The 23,798-nt window shown below is 40.3% G+C and overlaps 1 protein-coding gene across 2 annotated transcripts; it reads left to right on the forward strand.

The window, feature by feature from the left end:
- The first annotated feature begins 383 nt into the window (after positions 1–383).
- On the forward strand, positions 384–22,460 carry g2e3.L (G2/M-phase specific E3 ubiquitin protein ligase L homeolog). Of its 2 annotated transcripts, XM_041573340.1 has the most exons (16): positions 384–582; positions 5,156–5,233; positions 5,593–5,653; positions 5,845–5,942; positions 6,858–6,959; positions 7,534–7,658; positions 8,306–8,468; positions 10,086–10,192; positions 12,623–12,739; positions 15,178–15,302; positions 15,826–15,949; positions 17,590–17,903; positions 18,313–18,494; positions 19,774–19,946; positions 20,221–20,423; positions 20,908–22,460. In XM_041573340.1, exons 3-16 carry the CDS (start codon positions 5,617–5,619, stop codon positions 21,129–21,131), a joined length of 2,094 nt encoding a protein of 697 aa, XP_041429274.1. In that variant the 5' UTR covers positions 384–582; positions 5,156–5,233; positions 5,593–5,616; the 3' UTR covers positions 21,132–22,460. The 2 variants fall into 2 exon arrangements, with proteins under 2 accessions (XP_041429274.1, XP_018086670.1); XM_018231181.2 differs by lacking the exon at positions 5,156–5,233.
- The last annotated feature ends 1,338 nt before the right edge of the window (positions 22,461–23,798 follow it).

Here is a 23,798-nt window from a genome sequence, read left to right on the forward strand (position 1 = left end):
GGAAGGCCAATTTTTTTTTTTTCAGAAAAGGTGGCAACCCTTATTGAACTCTGGGCTGGGTATGTTCAACCCCCTTAAATAACTAGTACACATACACACTCATTTTTGTGGTTTTAACACACCATATTTATTTTTATGGACTTCGTTGTAGCTATTGTATATTTCCACGCAATTGAATTACACAGTCTGTTCCTACACAACTCCTCATTCTACAGCAATCATCACAAATCTATATAGAAAGTCTAATCGCCGATCATAACAGTCACTCAAAATAAGGGCCATAGCATGTTTGCGTGCCAAATAACGCCGGAAGTGATGGAAAGAAAAGGGCTTTGAAAGCGAGGTTTGAGTTACAAAAATAAACCCGCCCTCTGGTGACGCCGCCTCCAATGACCGTGTCTTGCTTTTGTCGAGGTGTTTCCGAGATGGTGCCGGATGTTAGGGTTTGAATTTCGTGGGCAGTTTGAAAACAGCGATCGAGGAAAGTAAAGTTCAAGGTATAGGAACAAGCGGAACGGAAGCGAGTGCTGAACCGCAGTTTTCACGCAGAAGGGATATCTTACCGCAATCTGGGGCGTTCAGGTATTGTACGGGGCGAATGGCGGGATCTTTACAGTGAGACTTGCTCGCTGCCAAATAACGCGCCTTTAGCCTTCTGTGTGTCTTTTCGGGATTATTTATGTGACGTTGTGTTTATATAAATAGATATATATTAGTTAAAGGGGAAGTAAAGCCATATTAAAGACGTGGTTCAACTTTAAGCTGACTTTTAAAATGTTCTAGAATTCTAAGCAACTTTTCAATTGGTCTTTATATAATATCATTATTTATTTTTATAGTTTTTTTTTATGTGCCTTTTTCTTCAGACTCTTAACAGCTTTCAGAATGGGTATACGAAAAGGTTTGTTTTGTATACCCTACTACAATTTTAAATTCACTTTCTAGAAAGAGATTACCTGATTATTATACACAAATCTTAAATTCAAACTATTTAATTTATTCACAATCATTGGATGCTGAACGGTTGAATGATACAGATATTGTCGCATATCCATCAATGTGTTATAAATAATTGGTGGGTGGCTAGATAGAGAGGGGTTTTACTCCTTTTCGTTCTCCGTAAGCTTTCAGAATGGGGTCACTGACCCCGATTGCAAAACAAATGCTTTATAAAGCTGCACATTTATTGCTCTTGCTACTTTTTATTACTCGTCTTTCTATTCAGGCCTCTCCTATTCATATTCCAGTCTCTTATTCAAATCAATGTATGGTTGCTAGGGTAACTTGGACCCTAGCAACCAGGTTCCTGAAACTGTAGAGCTGCTAAATAAAAAGCTAACAAACTCAAAACCCACAAAATATAACAAATGAATACCAATTGCAAATTGTCTAGGAATATCACTCCCTACAACTTTATAAAAGTTAACTCATGGGTGAACAACCCCTTTAGAGTCAATATTCAGACTGCTTCTCTCTCTGCATTGGTTGCTTTCTGCCCTCCCTCCTTCATCATGGTATTGCCCTTGGCTTGGAAGGATTGAGCAGCATTCCTGGGCCCAGCCAAATGCAGCATTGCAGTCAGTGGGCAGCTGAGAACGACAATGACACATCACACTGATGCTTCACCATGAAATGTTTTCACACACACAATATATATTTTAAAGGAGAAGGAAAGCTATGGAGGGATTTTATTGCCAATAGATTAGCTGCAATAGTGCAAGCTAGAATGCTATATTTATTCTGTAGAATGTTTTACCATACCTGAGTAAAAAGCTCTAGAAACTCTCTTTTTGTTTAGGATAGGAGCTGCAGTATTAATGTGGTGTGACATCACTTCCTGCCTGAGTCTCTCCCTGCTCTGGGCTCAGATTACAGTAGAGAAGGGAGGGGAGGGGGAAGAGGAGCAAACTGAGCATGCTCTTGCCCAGGGCAATGAGGTTTAAGCTGAAGGCAGGAAGTCTGATACAGAAGCCCATCTGTACACAATAGAAATGCAGTGTTTCTTTTGACAGGGGACTCAGAGCAACATTACTTTGGGGGTTTACTGGTATATTTAGATGGACCTTTCTGATAAGGCTTAACTTAGTTTTAACCTTTCCTTCTCCTTTAACACAGTGTAAAGCTGTATCCACAGTTTCAGCCATGTATTCATGTGCCTCAGAATACCCTAAAGTGGGTTTGGGGCTTATTGTAAAATTTTTTTTTGAAGGCCTTGTTCACCTTCCAAGCACTTTTTTCAGCTCTGTTGTTTTCATATTGTTCCCCAGAAAAAAAGATTTTTTTCAATTACTTTCCATTATTTTTTACAGTTTTTCCAAAAGTTAAATGTTCGTGTCTCTGGTGTTTGAGTCTGGCAGCTCAGTAATTCAGGCGCAGATTGTGAACTGTTACAATTTTGCAACATTTAGTTGATCCATTTCTCAGCAGCATTTCTGGAGTATCAGCAACTATTGTATCAATTCTAACAGCTGCCTTTAATGAAACCCAGAGATTCTGCTCAGCATGGACAAAGATAAGAAATGTATCAATTTAAAACAGTTTACAGGGTCGGCGACTCCATCCTCCCAGAGCTGCTTAAGTGTTCAAGCACACGGGCAGATTCGGGGAGATTTAGTCGCCTGGCGACTAATCGCCTCTTCTGCGGGGCGACAATCTCCCCGAACTGCCTTCCCCCTGCCTGCCACCTGCTATAATGGAAAAACGGCAATGCACTCGCGGTGCTTCGATTTCTGAAGTCGCCTGAGTTTCCTCGTGAGGCAATTTCGGGAGATTTTGGAAATCTAATTGCCTCGAGTGCATTGTCACTGGTGTTTTGTCATTATAGCAGGGGGAACGCAGTTTGGGGAGATTGTTGCCCCGCAGAAGAGGCGATTAGTTGCCAGGCCACTAAATCTGCACGTGTGCTTGAACCCTTAGAAAGTGAAAAATGACACTTTTCACTTCCATATTGGAAAAAAACGGTGTCACAGAAAATAGAAAGTAATTGTAAAAAGTCGTTATTTCTGGTGATCTATTTTAAAACTACTAGTAGAGGTGGTTCACCTTTAAGTTTACTTCTAGAATGGCCTATTTTAAGCAACTTTACAATTGGTCATAATAAATTTTTTATAGTTTAACTATTTGCCGTCTTCTGACTCTTTCCAGCTTTCTAAGGGTGGGGTCGGTGACCCCATTTAAAAACAAATGCTCTGTAAGGCTGCAAATTATTACTCTATACAGGCTCTCTCCTTTTCATATTCCAGTCTCCTATTCAAATCCATATATGGTTGTTATGGTAATATGGACCCTAGCAACCACATTGCTAAAATTGTAAACTGGAGAGCTGCTGAATAAAAAGCTAAATGACTCGAAAAGCACAAATAATAAAAAAAAAATGAAAACCAAGTGCAAAGTGTCTCAGAATATCACTCTCTACATCATACTAAAAGTTAATTTAAAGGTGAGCAACCCCTTTAACCAACTGTAAAAGTAGCAGCATTATGTAAGCATAAATGTAAAATGTTTGGTAGAAAGTTGCAGAGAACCATTTGCATACGGGCCAGACATCTGTCTGCTAATTGTATTCGCTGACGTTTGCAAATGTATGCAGGTATAAAAACACAGGGTCTGTATCTGTCTCCTTGAGCACAATGCAGGCACATTATGGCAACACAGGAAGAATATAAGCAAGTTTATAGAAAGTGATCCCATCCCGAAAATGCTGGGTGTAGTGGGTGTATATGGCAACAAAGAGAACCAGCAGGAAATCATATACAACCATATACAAGGCTAATACCACAGGGGGAATTTTAGCCACCCTGCTGAATTCATACCTTGTGGCTCCCCCACTGACCTCAATGAGAACACTGACACTGCTAATACATTTATGCTTATAGTGCTGCTACTTTGAGTACAGTTGATTAAAGGGGTTGTTCATCTTTAAATTAACTTTTAGTATGATGTAGCGAGTGACGTTCATTTGCAATTGGTTTTAATTTTTTATTATTTGTGGTTTTTGCGTTCTTTAGCTTTTTATTCAGCACCTCTCCAGTTGTTTGCAATTTCAGCAATCTGGTTGCTAGGGTCCAAATTATCCTAGCAACTATACACTGATTTGAATTTGAACAGGAGAGGCCTGAATAGAAAGATAATTAATAAAAAGTTGCAATAACAATACACATAACGCACCGTATTTGGGTTGAAAACTGCCTGTGCCGCATGGTGTCAAGCAGCTGCCAATGACGTTTCTGAGAACCAGGATGTGCAGTTTTAGCTTCCACTTTGGATTGTCCTACAAGTCAGCCCACAAAACAACTCATAGGGCTTATATCTAAATATCAGTAACCAATGGCAACCAGTCAGTGATTACCTGTGTAGGCAGCTGCTGGAACAGTTTAGGCTAAAATTTGTTTGCAGTTGGTTACTTCGCAGGGGCAAAATTGCCCCATGTGCTTTACAGAACAGAAAACGCCAAAAAATGAAAATGTTTTAAAGTCATTCAATTACAGTGTACTGTTGCCCTGCACTGGTAAAAAAAATTCAGTTTACTTCAAAAACACTACTATAGTTTATATAAATATTTTGCTGTTTAGCCATGGGGGCAGCCATTCAAAGCTGAAAAAGGAGAAAAGGCACAGGTAATGCATAAGTTCTATTGAATACAATGAAATTCTACAGAATGTTTCTGTCATCTACTATGGAACCGGTGTATTTTCTTCCTTTTTGAAACCCAATGGCTGCCCCCATGGCTACCCAGCACCTTATTTGTATAAACTATAGTAGTGTTTCTGAACAAATCACAATTCTGAAGCGCATTAGTCATTGTGAAACAGTGGGGCAACAGTACATCAAATTTTAATTTGATGTACTTAAGCTGTAGGGTATTATTAGCAATGGTGTCAAGAACTTGAAATTACCTTTACTATTTCTCTGGGCTCCTACTTCATTTTGAAATAAACAATATGTGTCCTAATAAATATATTGCAGTTTTCTAAAGTTGGGGAGCATAGCAATCAAATTCACATTTCAATTCTGCTCAGCTCCAGACACAAATATCATTCATTTTATGAGCATGTTGTTACAATGCTGGAGCTGCTAATTTGCCAGCAAGCTGGGTTTAGGGGAGGTGCAATACTTCAATAGGCTGGAGTGTAAATATATTTTGTTCTATCCAAAGACTGCACCTCTCCTTGTCCAGCCTACTGACACACTTGTTGCTTGAGGAACGACACATTTGGGGAGCCAGAGTCAGAAGGTATTGCTAGGCTGGGGCTGACTATAGAGGGAGATTATTTTAAAAATGTCACTTTTTCCTTTGTTGCACCAATTTCCATTATTAACTGTTCCACTGCTGTGCCCTCCATTTATCATTGCTCTGCTGCATTGTCACCATAGTTCTATTTTTTGACACTCCTCTGCCTGCTTGTTTCTCATTTCTGTTGTTATTGCCATTGTGTTTCTCTGCTGTGCCCCACTCAGAAACAGTGAGAAAGAGATACTACTGAGCAGGTTCTTCCACCTTAAAAGCAACTTTCTGCTTGGCCCCAGGCTTTCTATAAGGAAGCAAAGACTTAATATAACATGCCCAAAATGTTTTTTTTCCCTCCCCATTAGGTATCTCAAACCTGAGCTGCAAGAATGAGTCAGATCAGACTGCAGTCCTCAAAGAACCTGCGTAAGTATGATACACATTCTCATGCCTTGCACCAGAGGCTGAATAGATACAGCACATGCAAATCTCCGTTGTGTCTTACTCTTTGTTTACTTTAGTGCACTCCTGAGTGTATGCAATAGTGTTATTTTGAAATCCCTGAATACTATGGGGGGTTTTGTTTAACCCAAATTAATATTATTTCTCCTCCTTAGCCTGCATGTTTTGTTTCCTTCCGGATGACTGTACTGAAAGGTTTGGGGAGAAAAAGACCTACCCTGAACATGACTTGACCTTGCACTACAACTGTTTGGTGAGTTGTGAAAACCTTGTTTGGAAAACAAAATTTTACATTATTGTCCATAGGCAAAACTATTTTTACAGCATATTTCCAGTGTATACTTTTCCTTCTAGAGCAGGGGTCCCCAACCTTTATTACTTGAAAGCCATACTCAAATCTAAAAACTGTTGGGGAGCCACACAAGCAAGAAAAATTCCTCAGGTGGGGCAAATAAGAGTTGTGACAGCCCCATGGGGACTGCTAGCCTGCTTGAGTAAACCTGTCTGTTCATTGCTCCAAAACTTGAATTTAAGCCAAGAATTTCCAATTTACTATGAGGCCACTGGCAGCAACATCAATGGGAGTGGAGGTGTGTTGCACATGAGCCACTGGTTTGGGGGGAACCGGGGCACTGTGCTGTTGAGGCAGTGCCAAACCGCAATATGCCGCACCTTAATTTAATAGCCAAATTCCTGTTTTTAAACTGGATATTTGACTCTTCTAGTGCAGAGAATGCTATAGCTCTCTGCATTATTGATGCGACCCCCTTCCGTACAGGCAAGGTAAGCACTGGGGGCGGCATGGCGGCTCCTGGTTTAAAATCGCCCCTGGGGGAGGAATACCAATTTTGAATCAAATAATTTCCCCTAAAACCACATTACACTTGTGCTCATTTTTTTAATGCATATATTATCATGTTAAACCTGATGTACTTCACTACTTATTGTAATTCTATAAAAGGCTGGCTAACCGTTACCATAATCTTTTCACCCGTTTTTCAATCACTGTGTGGCATGGGAAATGTAGTAAATTGTTTTGCAAAAATACAGGTACACTTTTTGCTCAGTACATAGTGATTTCTTACACTTTTGACTGCTAATATTGTATGAATTGCTTCTCTAGGAAGCCATGAAAATATTTTTTTTGTAATATGTTGCTTTTTTCCAGCTGCTGTCCAGTGGTATCTGGCAAAGAGGAAAAGAGAATGAAGACATTTATGGGTTTCTTGTTTGTGACATTAAGAAAGAGGTTAACAGAGCAAAGAAGTTGGTAAGAGCCCAGTTCATATTGTATAATAAAATCGTTCTGCCTTCTCATAACTAATCCTACATTAGCATAAGTTCTAGTTATTTACTCTGATTTTGTATTTATCTGAAACACTTCGTCTTGACCATATGTTTTATTCGAACTACTAAACCCAAACAAACTTTTATGTAACTAGGGCAACACTTTCTGTATGAGCTCTATCTGGGTATCCTCTCTCCCAATAATGCAATAGGCACACAGTTGACACTTCCACTACAGGGTCTCCACATTCTCTTATGCAAAGGCAAGGAAATGGACAAATGAGTGCACCACTTAATACATGTCGAGGTTCAATGATTTCTGGATACTACATGTTCGAGAGCCAGGATATATAAAATTGTCATGTGTCATTAGAACCCTTGAACAAATGGTGTCCCGTAAATCTCTGAATTCTTTGCACTGGCTCAGTGGAAGTCATAGTTTTGCAATCGTCATTGCCTATTCCTGGTCATTCCTCGTGATTTAGCATTGTGCCCTTTACATTCCATGAAGTTGGTTTATGGCCTCATACAATTTATTCTTTTGTTTACTCTTCCAGAGGTGCTCTCTTTGTAAAAATCGAGGAGCTTCCATTGGCTGCGAGTTCCCAAAGTGTAGACGTAGTTATCACTACCCTTGTGGTGTAAAGAAAGAGTGTATTTTCCAGTTCACTGGCAGCTTCAGGTAATGACTTTCACAAAAGCATGAATTCACTGTGGGCTGCAGAGGCCTTAATGTTATGATTACTTGGTTTCTTGAAAAACCAATTATCTTAGCAAGTTGCAGCCTGGAGTCTTAAAGGAGAACTAAACCGTAAAAATGAAAATGTTAAATGCCCTATTTTACTTCCAGAACTTATTGTACCAGCCAAAATGTTCAGCATCTCAATAGCAGCAAAGATCCAGGACTTCAAACTTGTCACAGGGGGTCAGCATCTTGGAAAGTTTCTGCAACTCGCATGCTCAGTGGGCTCTGAGCTTTGGTTTTCCTTTAAGGAAATTGACGTACACTTCTGAATTTTACAAGAATGTGTAGTTACTTTACAAACGGATATTGACAAGTTCCTATAAAATACAGGAATATGGCAATCATTTACAAGCTCTACTGTGATATTTTAGAGGTAAATGCTACAACTGTGACAAAAGAAAGTGGAATCATTTTAGTGTATACAAGATATGGTATGGTCTTGCACCTAAATAAGGGGGCAGTAATGGCTACCATTATACAGTGAGTTCCTACAACATCTTTGTATCATGAGATTTTCCGTTTGTGCTAGTAATGCATTGCAATAGCACTAAAATAAAAGTCAAAGTAACTTTGATCCTGTTTAGGTCATACTGCTGGGAACATCGACCTGTCCAGAAGATTGTCTCGTCACAAACAGACTGTTCTCCTTGCACCATATGCCTTGAAAATGTAAATCATGTTCCTTCTTACCACGTTCTGTGTTGCCCCTGCTGTAAAACATCCTGGTTTCACAGAAACTGCCTGCAGGTACCTATTTAAATATAAATTCTTACAATAAATGTTTTTTTAGAAATAGTACCAACATTTTAAAAAGTGCTGGCCCTGTGAACATTGTACATAAATGATTGTTTAATTTGCAAGTGTTATTGGCCCTTTTGTGTAAAAAAGCTATACCTTCAGCCAAAATACCTTGGTTTTAGTAACCATAGTATCTGCCTTTTGGCTCCATTTCCTTTATTACAGAATGTACAGTGTGTACCAAATGGCTGTTGGCCTGAGCCCCCATTGGTCCATAACATTGTTACTGAGGTAGAAAAACATTGCGGATGCTGCCAAAGATTAGTGCCAGAATTTATCCATAATTTACCTTCAAGGTTGGGTTTATTTTTATTTTTTAGCAGAGCAAATAAGCATTTTCACTAAATCTACCCCAAAATTAACATTCAGTCTTATCACTAATAGAGGTCCAGCTCCTCTGTTTGGGAGCCCCTGGGTTATGGATCTGTGAACCCATTTACTACAGGAAATAGTAAATAAAGCTCCCAGGAAAACAGTTGTAGGGTCAGCTGCATCTGTAAGATGCATAATGCTGATATTATCTCTTAAAGGAGAAGGAAAGGTTAAAACTAAGTAAGCCTTATCAGAAAGGTCCATCTAAATATACCAGTAAACCCCCAAAGTAATGCTGCTCTGAGTCCCCTGTCAAAAGAAACACTGCATTTCTTTCCTTCTATTGTGTACTCATGGGCTTCTGTATCAGACTTCCTGCCTTCAGCTTAGACCTCATTGCCCTGGGCAAGAGCATGCTCAGTTTGCTCCTCTCCCCCCGCCCCTCCCTTCTCTACTGTAATCTGAGCCCAGAGCAGGGAGAGACTCAGGCAGGAAGTGATGTCACACCATGTTAATACTGCAGCTCCTATCCTAAACAAACAGAGAGTTTCTAGAGCTTTTTACTCAGTTATGGTAAAACATTCTACAGAATAAATATAGCAGTCTAGCTTGCACTATTGCAGCTAATCTATTGGAAATAAAATGCCTCTGTAGCTTTCCTTCTCCTTTAAAGGAACAGAAACACAGGGCTTTAAATTAATTAATTTAAATATAGTATCCTGTTACCATGCACTGGTGCAGCTGGTGTGTTTGCTTCAGAAACTCTACTGTAGTTTATATAATAAATAATAATAAACTTTGTAGCCGTGGGGGCAGTCATTTAAAGGTGAAAAAGAAGAAAAGGCACAGGATACACCGCAGATAACTGAGATGCTCTGTAGTATACAATGAGATTATCCAGAATTTACGTGTTATCTACTTTGTTTTCTGTGTTTGAATGGCCGCCCTGTGGCTACAAAGCAGCTTGTTTATATAAGCTATAGTTGTTTCTGAAGCAAACACACAGCTTTTACCAGTGCAGGGCAACAGTAGATTATATTGTCGTTCCTATAAAATACTTTCATTTTTAGACTTACTCTTCCCTTAAACTATACAGGGAGATCATTTTAGTCCGTCTGCCACAGTGTTTTCTTTTTTTTCTGCATGCAGCCTCTTGACTTCTAAGCATGTCAGGCCATAAGCTGCTGCAGTTCTTTTACATATAAAAACATGGTTTTGTCTACTTATGTAATGTCTTTTCTTGTTTACGTTTAGGGTCAAGCTCTGAGTGCTGGATTGTTTTTTTTCCGCTGCACAGTATGTAATAATAAGGATATATTTCAAAAGGAGATGCTGCGTATGGGGATCCATATTCCAGAGAGGTAATTTGTTCTGCTCATCCTGTAACTGTATTCAAAAGTTAATTTTTCTGTAACCTATTTACTGAACTTTTATGGAAAACCCACTCCCTTCCTCGCTTAGTTGTCAGCTAATTAAAGGAGTAGAGTGATTTTAAATAAAGGTGCCCCTTTAAGCTCCCCATAGACGCGACGATTCTTCTTGCCGAACGACCGATTTTAGGGAAGCCCGACCAATTATCGTGTGGTTAGTGGTATTCGAACGATTGTACATCTTACGATTTTTCGGCCGACATCTGTCGGGAAATTGATCGGCCAGGTCAAAAAATCTGTCGGTCCCAGTGCAATCTATCTATGTTTGCAGGGCCAAGCAGGCAGCTCCCCTTTGTTTTCCTGGTAAATTGGTCTTTTTAGTTGATGGTAAATTCGTACGATCGTATGATCTTACAGGATCTGATCTTTTAAAAATCTCAACATCTATGGCCAGCTTTAGACTGAGTCAGCAGCTTATTGATCTGTGAATGGAGCCAGTCAGACTGGCTAAATATCAACCAGATATGTGTCCGCAAGGTTGGAAAAATGCTATTGGGGGTAGGACCACATTGGTGCATTGAATCTACATGATGTGATCTTGCCACATAGGTTGTTTGGATCTTCTTTAAAGGAATACTGTCATGGGAAAATGTTTTTTTTTTTCCTAAAAGCATCAGTTAATTGTTCTGCTCCAGTAGACTTCATCACTGAAATATATTATTCAAAAGAGCAAACTGGTCTTTTTATATGTTTAATTTTTGAAATCTGACATGGGGTTAGACATATTGTCAGTTTGTCCTAGAAGCCCCCAGTCGTGTCCTCTGATAAACTTCACACTCTTTATTGCTGTACTGCAAATTTGATTGATATCACCCTCCCCCCCCCCCCCCCCCCAGCAGCCTAACAACAGAACAATGGGGAGGTAACCAGATGGCAGCTCCCTAACACAAGATAACAACTCCCTGGTAGATAAAAGAAGAATACTCAATAGAAAAATCCAGGTCCCACTACGACACATTCAATTACATTGAGTAGGAGAAACAATATGTCAGAAAGCAGTTCCATAGTGCAGCACTGGCTCTTTCTGAAACCACATGACCAGGCAAAATGACCTGAAATGGCTGCTTACACATCCATATTTTATAACTACAATATAAAATTTCACTTTTTTTTTTAGAGTGAATTGTTTGCAGTGTTAAGAGGGAAATTTAGAAATAAAAACGACATCATAAAAATCATGACAGAATCCCTTTAAGTGGAAGATCCAGTCATTATAGGTTGTGTGTGTTGTAGATGATCCAAAAAGGGAAATTATATATGTCTGAATTGCTAGACCTTCATTTTAGCCTACATGGACTTATACATTAATTCCACATATGTACAAGTACATATTTAAAACTTATGTACAATTGGTTTTAGGGATGCACCGAATCCAGGATTCGGTTCGGGATTCGGCCAGGATTCAGCCTTTTCAGCAGGATTCGGATTCGGCCAAATCCTTCTGCTAGGTTGAACCGAATCCTAATTTGTATATACAAATTAGGGGCAGGGAGGGAAATTGCATGACTTTTTGTCACAAAACAAGGAAGTAAAAAATATTTTCCCATTCCCACCCCTAATTTGCATATGCAAATTAGGATTAGGTATTTGGCCGAATCTTTTGCGAAGGATTCGGGGGTTCGGCCGAATCCAAAATTGTGGATTCGTTGCATCCCTAATTGTTTTACCTTCAAGAGGTTTGACTTTGCATTGTAGCCAAGACAATGATCTATACAAGATATACCCAGTTTTATAACTAATTCATATGAATTGATTTCACTTCAATCCACTTAAAGGACATGTAAACTCCATAAATATATACACACATAGCTGTGTATCTGTCTGCATATAAAGCATTCACCCGGCGACAAATCTCCTCTTCTTTGGGGCGACTAATCTCCCCGAACTGCCTTCCTGCTAGTTAGAATGTGAATCACTGGTGGGAAGGCAAACCTGTATGTGTGTGTGGGATTACTTGTATAGGTGAGTGGTATTAACACACACACACACACTTTTGTGATTTTATTTAGTTTATCTGCCCATACCTCATAAATCAACAGATTAATAAAATAGATAAAAATGTACAGATAAAATGTAATAGTTTACAATGTAAGAGTATGTTTGTCAAATTCTGAGGTTATTGGGTGTGGCTGGATAAACAAATGTAAATGATGAAGTAGCCGATTGAAAATGGCTGCCTGGTTGAAGTAGATCTTGCATTCAGGAAAACACGACAGTGCAGGCTAATGGACGATCTAAATACAATGATGCATTTTGTGTGGGGAATTTGTGCCCAACCTAAAAACCTGGAAAGGGTTTTTAGGGTTTACATGTCCTTTAAATTTGTCAGTTTGCCGTATTTTAAGTATCCAATTTCCACAGGGATGCATCATGGGAGCTTGAGGAAAATGCTTTTCAGGAACTTTTGATACAATACCAGCACTGTGATGCCAAGAAATGTTTGTGTCAGGGTGGCCGGGAGTATAGCGATCCAGAAAGGTGAGTAGCTTTAACATATGACAGTCCATTAATTTGTTCATTTTACAGAAAGTACGACAACGTGTACATTAATTCAAATTATTTTTGTGTAAGTTTTAAAGAAAAGGTTATTGGTCCTTTCTCCTTAACAAGCCTGCTTAAAAAAGGTTTTGTGGACTCACTGTTAAATCTTTCTCTTCAGTCGCTTGGGGAACACATGAAACAGTGGGGTATAAGTAGGTGGCAGGACGCCACAAAAGAACTAGCTCCTCCTCCACTGGCTATACCCCTCCTGTGGGCGAAGCCCTGATCAGTTTGAACCGAGGGCCAAACATGGCCAGTTGACTGAAAACTAGAAAAAACTTTGCTAATGCCAAACCGTGTCTAAAAGAGTCGCTTGGCCTTCCAACCATGGAAGGAAGTCCTGTGTTCCCCAAGCGACTGAAGATAAAGAGATTTAACGGTGGGTCCACAAAATCTCCTTTTCTCCATTGTCAGCTTGGGGGGGTACAGGAAACAGTGGGGACGACCCAAGGCTGTCCCCGAAGGTAGGGCGGGATGAGGCCCTATGTGGAAAGAACCACTGCGGCTTTTAAAACCTTCCTGCCAAAGCGAGTGTCAGGTGCAGCAAAAGTGTTAAAATGGTAAAATTTGGTGGAGTGTATTGGATTGAAGACCACGTGGGTGCTTTGCGAGTCCACAGACTGATGAGAATTTTGTAGACTGCTCTTCCTGGCCATCTGAACTATGGGACAGTTCCCCCCTCTGACAGGTAATCATCATCCTCCCATCTTTGTGGTGCTGGGGATCCTGAGGGTTGTCCCCACTCTCATCATCTGAAGGAGAGGGATCCCTTCGCTTATAGGTCTTAGCTCTTGGATTGTCGAGCCGAGAAAGGAGTTTGTCCAGTGATCATGCTAGTTTCAGGATCCCCTTAGCTAACCGGGCTACCCAATCAGGTATGGCTTGTACCCCGGATGGAGAGACATCAGCACTGGTCCCTCCTGTGCAGCCTGGTCCACTTGGTGGGAGGAGCGGGTCTTCGGAGATTAGACCCTTGCTCAGACGGCTTGTATTTGGAGCAAACAGACTCCTTGTGGCCTGAGGGCAATCTCTTACAGCACTTGACACATGCCAGGAACTTAATGGATTTGCCCCCCCCCCTGAAAAAAAGGCCCTCGCTCGTTCCCACAGACTGTGTGAGAGTATTAATTCTTTATATATGAAAATATAGGAGCTGGATGTTCCTCTGTTGTGCCCTGCTCACTGCGGTGGTCCTTTGTCTAAAGCCTTAGAGATGAGTCGGACCACAAAGCTCCTGTTGCTTGTGCACTTGTGGATGCGCACTTCCGTGTTTGTGAGGGACGCCGCGAGCGTAGATGGCGACGAGTAAAAAGGTGTGAAATTTTGGTGCACTGCAGTGCGGGTAACAGTCCCCCCCGGAAGACCAATTCGAACCCCTAATAAAGTAAAAGGGACCCTGCCGCCTCAGTGGGGGCCCAGGCAGGAAGAGACTCTCCCCATGTGGTTCCCAATCAAGGTAGCGAAGGTAGTCTGGGTGACCCGCTCCCTCAATACCTGAAGCCTGTGGTGAGGGGAAAGCCTGTATGGGTTTTTTTTTTATAGTCACTGTGGCTGCACTGTGTACTCACCCACCACTCCTGTCTCCTAGCCAGCCAGCCAGCTCTCCTTCTGTAGGAAAAGATGAAAGTGTGATAGGCTGGGTGGTCAATACTGCAGGCACTCAATAACCCCAGGGATAGTCCCTCGTTGGGAGATGGCAGAAAAGACAACCTGCTCAGTGTAGGTCAGGGATCCCTAACCTTTTTCATCCGTGAGCAACATTCAGATGTAAAAAGAGTTATGAAAAATGTTCCTCGGCTGTGATTGACTATCGTAGCCCCTATGTGGACTGGAAGCCTACAATAGACTTTGTTTGGCAATACACCTGGTTTTTATACAACCAAAACTTGCCTCCAAACCTGGAATTCAAAAATAAGCTCCTGCTTTGAGGCCACTGGGAGCAACATCCAAGGGGTTGGGGAGCAACATGTTGCTCATGAGCTAATGGTTGGGGATCACTGGTGTAGGTTGCCATCACCTGTAGCCAGAATAACCTGACTAATGTATAAGTAAAAAACAAGACGTCCTAATCCTAAAACTGATCAGGGCTCCGCACACTGGAGGGGTATAGCCAATGGAGGAGGAGCTAGTTCTTCTTTTGTTGTGTCCTTCTTCCTATCGATACTAGCTATACCCTACTGTTTCTTGTATCCCCCAAGCTGACAATGGAGAAACAAATAGTTGGTGATGATAGTTGGAAGCTACCAAAGGATATATTCTACTAGTTAATTGCAGTGTGGTTCACCATTAAGTTAGCTTTTAGTATGTTATAGAATGGCCTATTCTTAGCAACTTGTGTAGGTGTTAATTGAACTGCAATATGTTCTTACCTGCAGTAAGTGGGAGATTATTCGCTGCCAGTGTTGTGGGTCCAGTGGCACACACAGGGCATGCTCCTCTATTCACAAACAAGACCAGAGCTGGGAGTGTCCAGACTGCAGAGGCATTGTATGCACACCAGGTAACTGCTTACTCACTTTATGGATCTACTCAAACATACGTACATTTTGAAGGCTGAAAAAGGAACCAGCTAAGATTTACAGGTTGTTGTATAGGATGACACATTGAGATTCATTTTTCAAAAAAATGGGCTACTGCCGCACAGACTAATGTGCCCACTATGGTAAAAGACACACTAACTGTAACCCATAGTTGGAGCCATTTCTCAGTTACTCTAAGACGCTTGCATGATGCATGTGCAACATAGACGAGGAGCCCATGCCACACTTTATAAGTTGCTCAAATAGCAAAACCAATCATATGATGACTTTATCTGCCATATTCCCCTTGATCGATCAAAATGAAACACATCAAGTGTCTGACAAGGAACCCCTAAACCCAATAATCTGACCCTGTCCAGGCCTTTGAGAAGCTTTACAGCTAATGAAACATGCATTCTGATATAGGAGAGAACAGCTGCCAAGGACTGATTAGCAGGTAAATACATTTATCTATTTTTAAACATTGCCTTTTGATTTAAACAGGGAAGCGATCTTGTCCTGCATCGTTGGCTCAATCTGATCAACTTGGATGTCTGAGTTTCGGAATGGAGTCCTCTCCTAAATGCCCAAGGCTGTCCACAACACCTAAAGGCAAAGTGCTCCTCAGGTAAAGGCTTAGTTAGTGAAATTGCTGGGTGCATTTGCTAAGCCACCATTGTAAACACACACTCTCTGACCAAAAGTGTCTGAACCAGAGCCGGGCCACCTCTCCCACTTCCCGTGTATGGGTTTGTTTGCGTAGTGATGTCACACATGCATCCATGCATACTTGTTTATGCTGTGACATCACATGGGGGCACGAGAGAGTGCGGAAATGATTTTCTGTGAGGGGAAGAGGGGCCGGGACTAAGGGTAAGCAGGTAGAAACTGGATGTTTTCTGCCTATCCCTAGTTTCAGCCCTGATCAAAAACACCTATCTATCCCAAATTCACATAGGTGCTTATTTGGATAAAGGTCAAGTCAAATTCTCCCCTTATCTCTCCACACACATTCAGTTCAGTCCTTGCTTTGTGCCTTAGGACATTATTGTGCTCGAACAGCAAAATGCCTTGCTCAAACTGTTGCCACAAAGTAGGAAGTATGGAATAGTCACAAATATTATTGCAAGATGTAGCCTTAAAGGGGTTGTTCACCTTCAAATTAACTTTTTAGTATGATGTAGACAGTGATAGTCTGAGACCATTGGTTTTTATTATTTGTGATTTTTGAGTTATTTAGCTTTTTATTCAGCAGTGCTTCAGTTTACAATTTCAGCAATCTGGTTGCTAGGGTCCAAATTAGCATAGCAATCATGCTTTTATTTTGAACGAGTTACTGGAAAATGAATAGGAGAGGCCTGAATAAAAAGATGAGTAATCAAAAGGAGCAATAACAATACATTTGTAGCCTTACATAGCATTTGTATTTAGATGGGGTCAGTGAAAGCTGTAAAGAGTCAGAAAAAATAGGCAATTAATTAAAAACTATAAAAAAAAAAGACCATTTGAAAAGTTGCTTAGAATTAGACATTCTATAACATACTGAAAGTTAACATAAAGGTGAACCACCCTTTTAAGGTTTGCTTTTAATGGAACCTGGGGCCCTAGCCTAAACTAGTCTCAGACTCGTCTCCTTGTCCTCTAAACTTACTGTCTGCATTGTGCATCCAGGCAAGTTGTGTTGCCCTGCAATATGCCAAATCCAGAGTATGTAAACAGGTGGCTGAACAATATTTTAAATTGTAGGAATTTAAATACTTAAAATACATTTATAGCCACTCTCTATAAATCTTTTAATATACTGTACCAGCCTAGCCACTGTAACCGTAATGATCCATTTTTTCAAAATTTTCCATTGCAGCCTTCCAGCTTGGATCTTTAGACCAACATGTGCAAGCCAGTGACTCTTTACATACTCTGTATGCTGTGGTTGCTGCTGACAAGCTAACTAATATCATGAATTTGATATTCCATATATACTTATACCTACCTGCTTGACTTGAAATCTGCCTTTTGACTTGTGTATGTTAATGAATACCCTGTTATTTCACATTAACCATAAATATAAAGCTTGGCCATACATTGAAACATCAGCTTGGATCACACCGAAGCGCAGGCGAGGATTTCATTATAAAAACCTTATGGTCCTCACCCCAACAGGATTTTTTAACTTGCCTGTCGATATCTGGCTAATTTTCATGATGGCCATCTTAACATTTCTAATTCTGCTTTCATGACTACACCCAAATATTGTGCTGTTTGTTTCAGGCATATAACCACCCAAGAAAGGACGATTTCGGGCATACTGCGTGATCTCAGGCTTCAGATAAACCCTGATTCTGTCTGTTCAATGCTGATTCAAAAGGAATCTCTCTGGAAAAGCTCCATTGAATGTTTTCAAAACAGCAAGTTTTGCCCTTCTAGCACACTGCAGGTGAAGTTTTCAAAGCACAAGTTACGAGCGGAGTGCCAGCAGCCAAACGGGGCACTACCTGAGTATTTTGGTTTGCTGCTGAATGCAATGCGGAACTCTCCACTACTAGAGGGGTCTGAGCACAAGAATATAGCTTTGAATCTTGAAGGTGAGAGCATTGTTGTACGAATAGCCTACTCTTATGAAGTTAGGGAGCATATTATTGGAAGAAGTTGCCTGTATATTTTTCTTTGCCAACACCAAATAGCATGATGGAGTGTAAGGGTTGCAAGAGGGGATTTGTAAGTAGGTAAGTTTTAGAGAGAACTAGCTCTCTTCAGATGTTCTGATTTTGGAACAAAAAGCAGCTATGTAGAAGCCAGAGCCCCAGAGTGTAATCTTTGTTTATAAAAGCATTCCCTTGGATTGTCCTTCGCAGTAAATCAATCATTTGTTCCAAATGTTTTGTTTTTTTTAACCTGTGAAAGTGTTTAGCAATTTGTCCAAATAGTACCCTCCTCCCCATCAGCATTCTAAAACCAGTCTGATAACCAGAACCTTTGGTCTTTCCCTGACAGCACTGCAGGACAACCTGTATTATGAAGCTGGAAGAATGGTGGCATTGGCTTTGATCCATGGAGGGCCTGCTCCTGGTTTCTTCTCACAGACTCTCTTTCGTTGCCTCATCTATGACCCTCAGCATGTGCTGCCTTCTGTAGAAGATGTGGCAGATCCCAATGTTGCTCAAGCGATTCTTACGGTAAAAATGAAATGCAATGACAGCTAGTCTAACCATCTTTGTTCTACTTGTTCCAGTTTTTTAGTTTTATATTGACAATTAAATGGTTTATTTTGATGTATCTGTTCCAGTGAGTTACGCTTTGACAGGGACATATGAACACTGATAAAAGTTTATTACTACTACTTAACACTGTAGTATAAGGGGGCAGGCACTAGGGAAAGAATTGGCTACTGCTGTGCCAACCACCTTTCTTCTTTTCCTCGCATTTTGAAATGGATGATATTCAAACAGTCATGTTATTTTTTAGATGATCAGTTACAACTCATTGTTAATAATGAGACCAACTGCATTGAATTTAGTGTTATGGTAGAAATATGTTAGGGGACTAATATCTGACATTTGGCTCTTACATTATTTTATTCAAGTCCTTTCATATTTCCATCTCATTAAAACCATTGCTTACTTGCTAGAGTGTACCTTACAGATAGCTGCTGCAGTTCCACATAGAAGTTCCTGAACCAATAGCTGCATTTAAAAACTACAGTTATCCGGGAACCCATTATCCAAAGCACTGAATTACGGAGTGGCCATCTACCATAGACTCAATTTTATCAAAATTAAAAAATATAAAAAAATATATATATTTTTTCCCGTAATAATAAAACAGTACCTTGTACTTGGTCCAAACTAAGATATAATGAATCCTTATTGGAAGCAAAACCATTCTATTGGGATAATCTACTAATTTTCTAGTATATATGAAGATCCAAATTCCAGAAAAATCCCTAATCCAGAAAACCCCAGGTCCGGAGCATTCTGGATAACTGGTCCCATACCTGTACAAAAAATAAAGACCAATTGCACTGTCTCTAAATATTAAGGTGGCCATACACGGGCCGATAAAAGCTGCCGACAGAAAGCGTCGGCAGCTTATTGGCCCGTGCATGGGGCCCCCCGACAGGCTTCACCGATCAAGATCTGGCCGAAAGTCGGCCAGATCTCGATCGGATGGGACAGAAAATCCCGTCAGATCGCGGCCGCATCTATTCGTTGATGCGATCTCTCCATGTATGGCCACCTTTAGTCTTATTCATAATAAAAGTTAATTTAAAAGTGGTCTACCACTCAAAAGCAATTTTTCTAAGATCTGTATGATAATACAGCAGTTAGCTGTACTGCTTACTCTCATTAGTTACTATGGGTTATTGGGTAGAGCATGTATTTATTTTTTGCTTTGTGTAAGGGGCAAGCTAACTGTATATGTTGTATTTTTCTAACTTGTTTCTCCACACCATAGATCCAGTCTTGCCAGAGGATTGGAATGCTGAAGTCTGCAGTTATCCATTACTTTGACTACTTGCAAAAGACTGGTAGCCTGTGTCTGGTGCAAACTGTCAGTGACAAGGTTCTGATAGTCAAGGAATTGCTGGCCCATCATGTCATCCGTAGGGTACAACAGCCCCTAGAAAGGTAAAGCTATAGAAACAAGCTAGTCCTCATAATCCTGCTCCTCTAGTTTTCTGTGTAGCCAATAAATCGGGCACCTCCACAATGAACCTTCCATCTGTTTTTAGACTGAAACGCCATAGATTTAGAGGCAAATGCCCCCTACCAAATATATGTATTTCTGATTATATAGAAGTATAAAACATTTAACATGCTGCGAGGTTAATTGTTTGTAATTATGAAGCATGTACAGTATGTTTACATTTGCTCAGTTGTCCTTCGTTTCATTCTCTTTCAGCTTTAAACAAGGTTTAATGACTCTTGGGGTGCTAGAGAAGATCCAGGCACACCCCGCCTTATTTTGGAGTGCCTTAGTCTTGGGACCAGAGAAACTAACTGCGAAAGCCATGACTGACCTGTTCACTGTAACATATACAGACCTCCGTGCAAATCAGAGTGATGCTCTTGGCTTCTGGGTAGATTATCTGGAAAACACAGAAGGTAAGATTTCTGGGTGGGGAAGTTGGGTGTAAATGCCAAAGGAGAGCCGGTTATCCTAAACGATTTATTGGTTTATACCTGATAGATTTTCTTAAATGATTTCCTTGGGGTTAGTTTGATTCAGATGGCTGATGATTCTGTGGGATAAATGGCTTAGTAAAGTTTAACATGTTTAGTAAACCCTTAGGTGGCTGTGATATATCCCAATAAAGAATTTGTGGTAGCCAGTATTCTTTCTATATAACTACAAGATTTGTCCTCATTAGTGGTTAAAATATTTAAATGTAAATGGTTCTCTTTAGATTCTAGATGCTAATCGTTTCAAAATAAATATGAGCCCCTATATGATAAGGAGTAATTTCTTTATTTAAGCATTTTGATACCATGTCTGTCTAAAAGCCATTGTTTCATATCATATGATGCCTTTGAGTGTTGATTTCTGTGTGGGTATAGCCTCTTAACATATGTTTGATTTTTCTTACAGAAGGGGCAACTGCAAGTTCCTTGGAGGATATTCTGAACTTTGCAACAGGTTTGCCCTCCATTCCACCTGCAGGTTTTGATCCACGACCCTCTGTCCGGTTCCTACATAAAGCACGCCCCAAAGCACGCAAATACATAAACTGTCTGGAATTGCCTGTCTGCTCCAGCTATTTGGAATTCGCCAATATCATGAACAAAGCATTATGTACGAAATGCAAAGCATAGCTGCATGGCTTGGACTTTTACCTTTGGGATTCTTAATTTTACTTTTTTTGTTTTCACATTGCCTTGCTTGGAGAATTAATGCTGCTGTGACTTGGGGCGGTTCTGAACTAGAAAGGTCGACTGACTTTTTGGGGCCTCTGAAACTCCGCCAGCAGTATTCTTCACCAGATGAAAGTGGAACTGTGCAATTTTACAAATCTTTGTCTGCATTACTGAGATGGGACAGCTGAGCTAAGCACTTCCACAGGAGTTTTTCTTTCAGTTTAAAGCATTGCTGCCTTCATTCATAGGCATCTTGTCTTCCATCTATCTTAAAGCCCATCAAATTGGAAGACATTCCCTTATCAGGATGCTGAAAGATTATTCTCAACAAACTGACTTCCAGAAATGATTCAGGTTTTCATGTTTGCAAAGGGAACTGTTTACATTTCTGCATAGAAAGCCATAGTTCCTGCAGCTCTTATTTGCTTCGTTGGGTGAAACTTGCGGAAGATGCCCTGTGTAGTGCTTATCTCTCACATTTTAAGAAGGAATAATGCAATGATTTGTTTTAGTGTTTTTAAGAATTTCATATATTGTTGAAATCTGTTTTTGCTTTGCATTGCAGATCTTCCTACTTAAGAGGTTGAAAAAAAATCCCTTTTGGAAGTCTTGCAACAGTGCCATTTAGTACACTCCCTTACCCCTGTTTTGGGCCAGACCATTGGAAACTGTGGGAGGAGGCAGACTGATGATTTAAGCTACCAATCTGAGTGAACAGGTTGGCTTTGTAATATATTTATATGTTCTGTGTTCATTTTGCCAAGTTTAATGTATGTTGGGTCTAGGACACATACAGTCGCCTTATAAAAGTTTAAATGTCTCGTTATGTGCATGCTACAGTACAATGATACTGTACAAACTGCCCCTGTTTTCGATTTCAGGTGGGTGTTCAGTTTATTAAGGGAATAGAGTATTGGGATACGGTGTCATTTTTCCTTTGATTATGACTTAGTTTAATGCAGTTGTGTCTGTTGGGATTGTTGCTTTAATTTATTTATTTTAATGCTAGGCTTAGTGCTGTTTCTTCATTGTGACTGTATGCCCCCTTTAAATTGGATTTTTAGCAACTTATTCACCGTTCTCTTCAAACTGGGCAAAGCCCCTGCCCCTAAGAATTTTTGTTTAGATCATTATTTTTGCATCTCTTCGCTGCTCACTGTTTTATGTTGTACTACCCTCCGACAAGCTGCTGAATTGTGTTCTACATACAGGATCCTCCGTTCAGTCTTGTTTTATTGTATTGACCGTGAGTTTGATAAATGAATCCATTCCGTTGTGCTCAACCTAGGAAGGCCTTTTCTCATCACTATAGCATTAGGATATTATGGGTAATTCAGCACTGCAAACTTGGAATGCCGAAAGTATGGACAGTTTTAAAGAGTTTAAATGAATTAGTTAAAAATCATATGAGACAGAGGGGAAAGTAATTGAGGCAATGTGCATTTGCAGGCAAAGATTTTTATTTGTGATACTGAAACCTGCAGCTGTCCTGGGCAAAAAGAAACTGATTGGAGAACTTTGCACACAACTGTATGCATAATAAACAGCTGTGCTTAGACCTTGCCCCTTGTATAATGTATATACAGTTTCAGGGCAGGTCAGTTAGCCTCTGGAACGCCCCATTAGTACCTTTTCTTCCTTTAAAGGAACAGTTCAGCTTATTTACTTTTTATTTTTATACTGAACAATTCCTTTAATCCGTGAATGCCCAGGTGACCTAAGATCAGAAAAACCCCATCCTAAGTCATTTCCAGAGTCTAAAAGCATATGGGTGCTTAAAGTGGACCTGTCATCCAGACATAAAAAACTGTATAATAAAAGTTCTTTTCAAATTTAACGTTAAATCCAAAATCTTTTATATTTTTTTTATTAAAGCATTCATAGCTGTTAATTCATTTAAAAAATCTCAGCTGTCAATCAAATATTGCCCGCCCTCCTCTGCTCCACAAAATGGCTCCTGCCTGCTTGCTATAATTGAGTTCCCAGACTGATGGAAACAAGATTCAAATAATTTATACAGTGTAATTAAAGTTCATTTTGCTTGACTAACATGATAAAATAGGATTTAGAATATTTTTTTGGGGTGACGGGTCCCCTTTAAAGGAGAATTCAACTCTAACGTTAAAAAAACCCCAACATAGACCCCCCCTCCCTCCTCCCCCCAGCCTAAGTGTTACCCCGGGCAAATGCCCCTAACTATTACTTACCCCTCGGTGTAGATTCGGGCATCGGAGTTCACTGGCGCCATCTTCAGCCGCTTCGGTAATCTTCAGAATGAGATTGGCACATTTGCGGCTATCGCGAAGCAGAAAATTGTTCCAACTGCGCATGCGCCGATATGCCGGTCTCATTCCGAAGATTTCCGAAGAGAAGAAGATGGCTCCTGTGAACTCCGATGCCTGAATCTGCACCGAGGGGTAAGTAAAACGTTGGGGGCATTTGCCCGGGGTAACAATTAGGCTGGAGGGAGGGGATCTATCTCGGGTAGGGTTTTTTTAACGTTGGGGTTGAATTCTCCTTTAATGAAAGCAGGTAAAGAGACGTGCAGATGTACTCAAGCTTTAAGAACATGGCTGAATATGTTTATTTCACTTTGTGTTTTAATGAGTTGCTGATAAACTCAGC

This window comes from Xenopus laevis, chromosome 8L (assembly GCF_017654675.1).
Source record: "Xenopus laevis strain J_2021 chromosome 8L, Xenopus_laevis_v10.1, whole genome shotgun sequence".
NCBI classification, from domain to species: Eukaryota; Metazoa; Chordata; class Amphibia; order Anura; family Pipidae; genus Xenopus; species Xenopus laevis.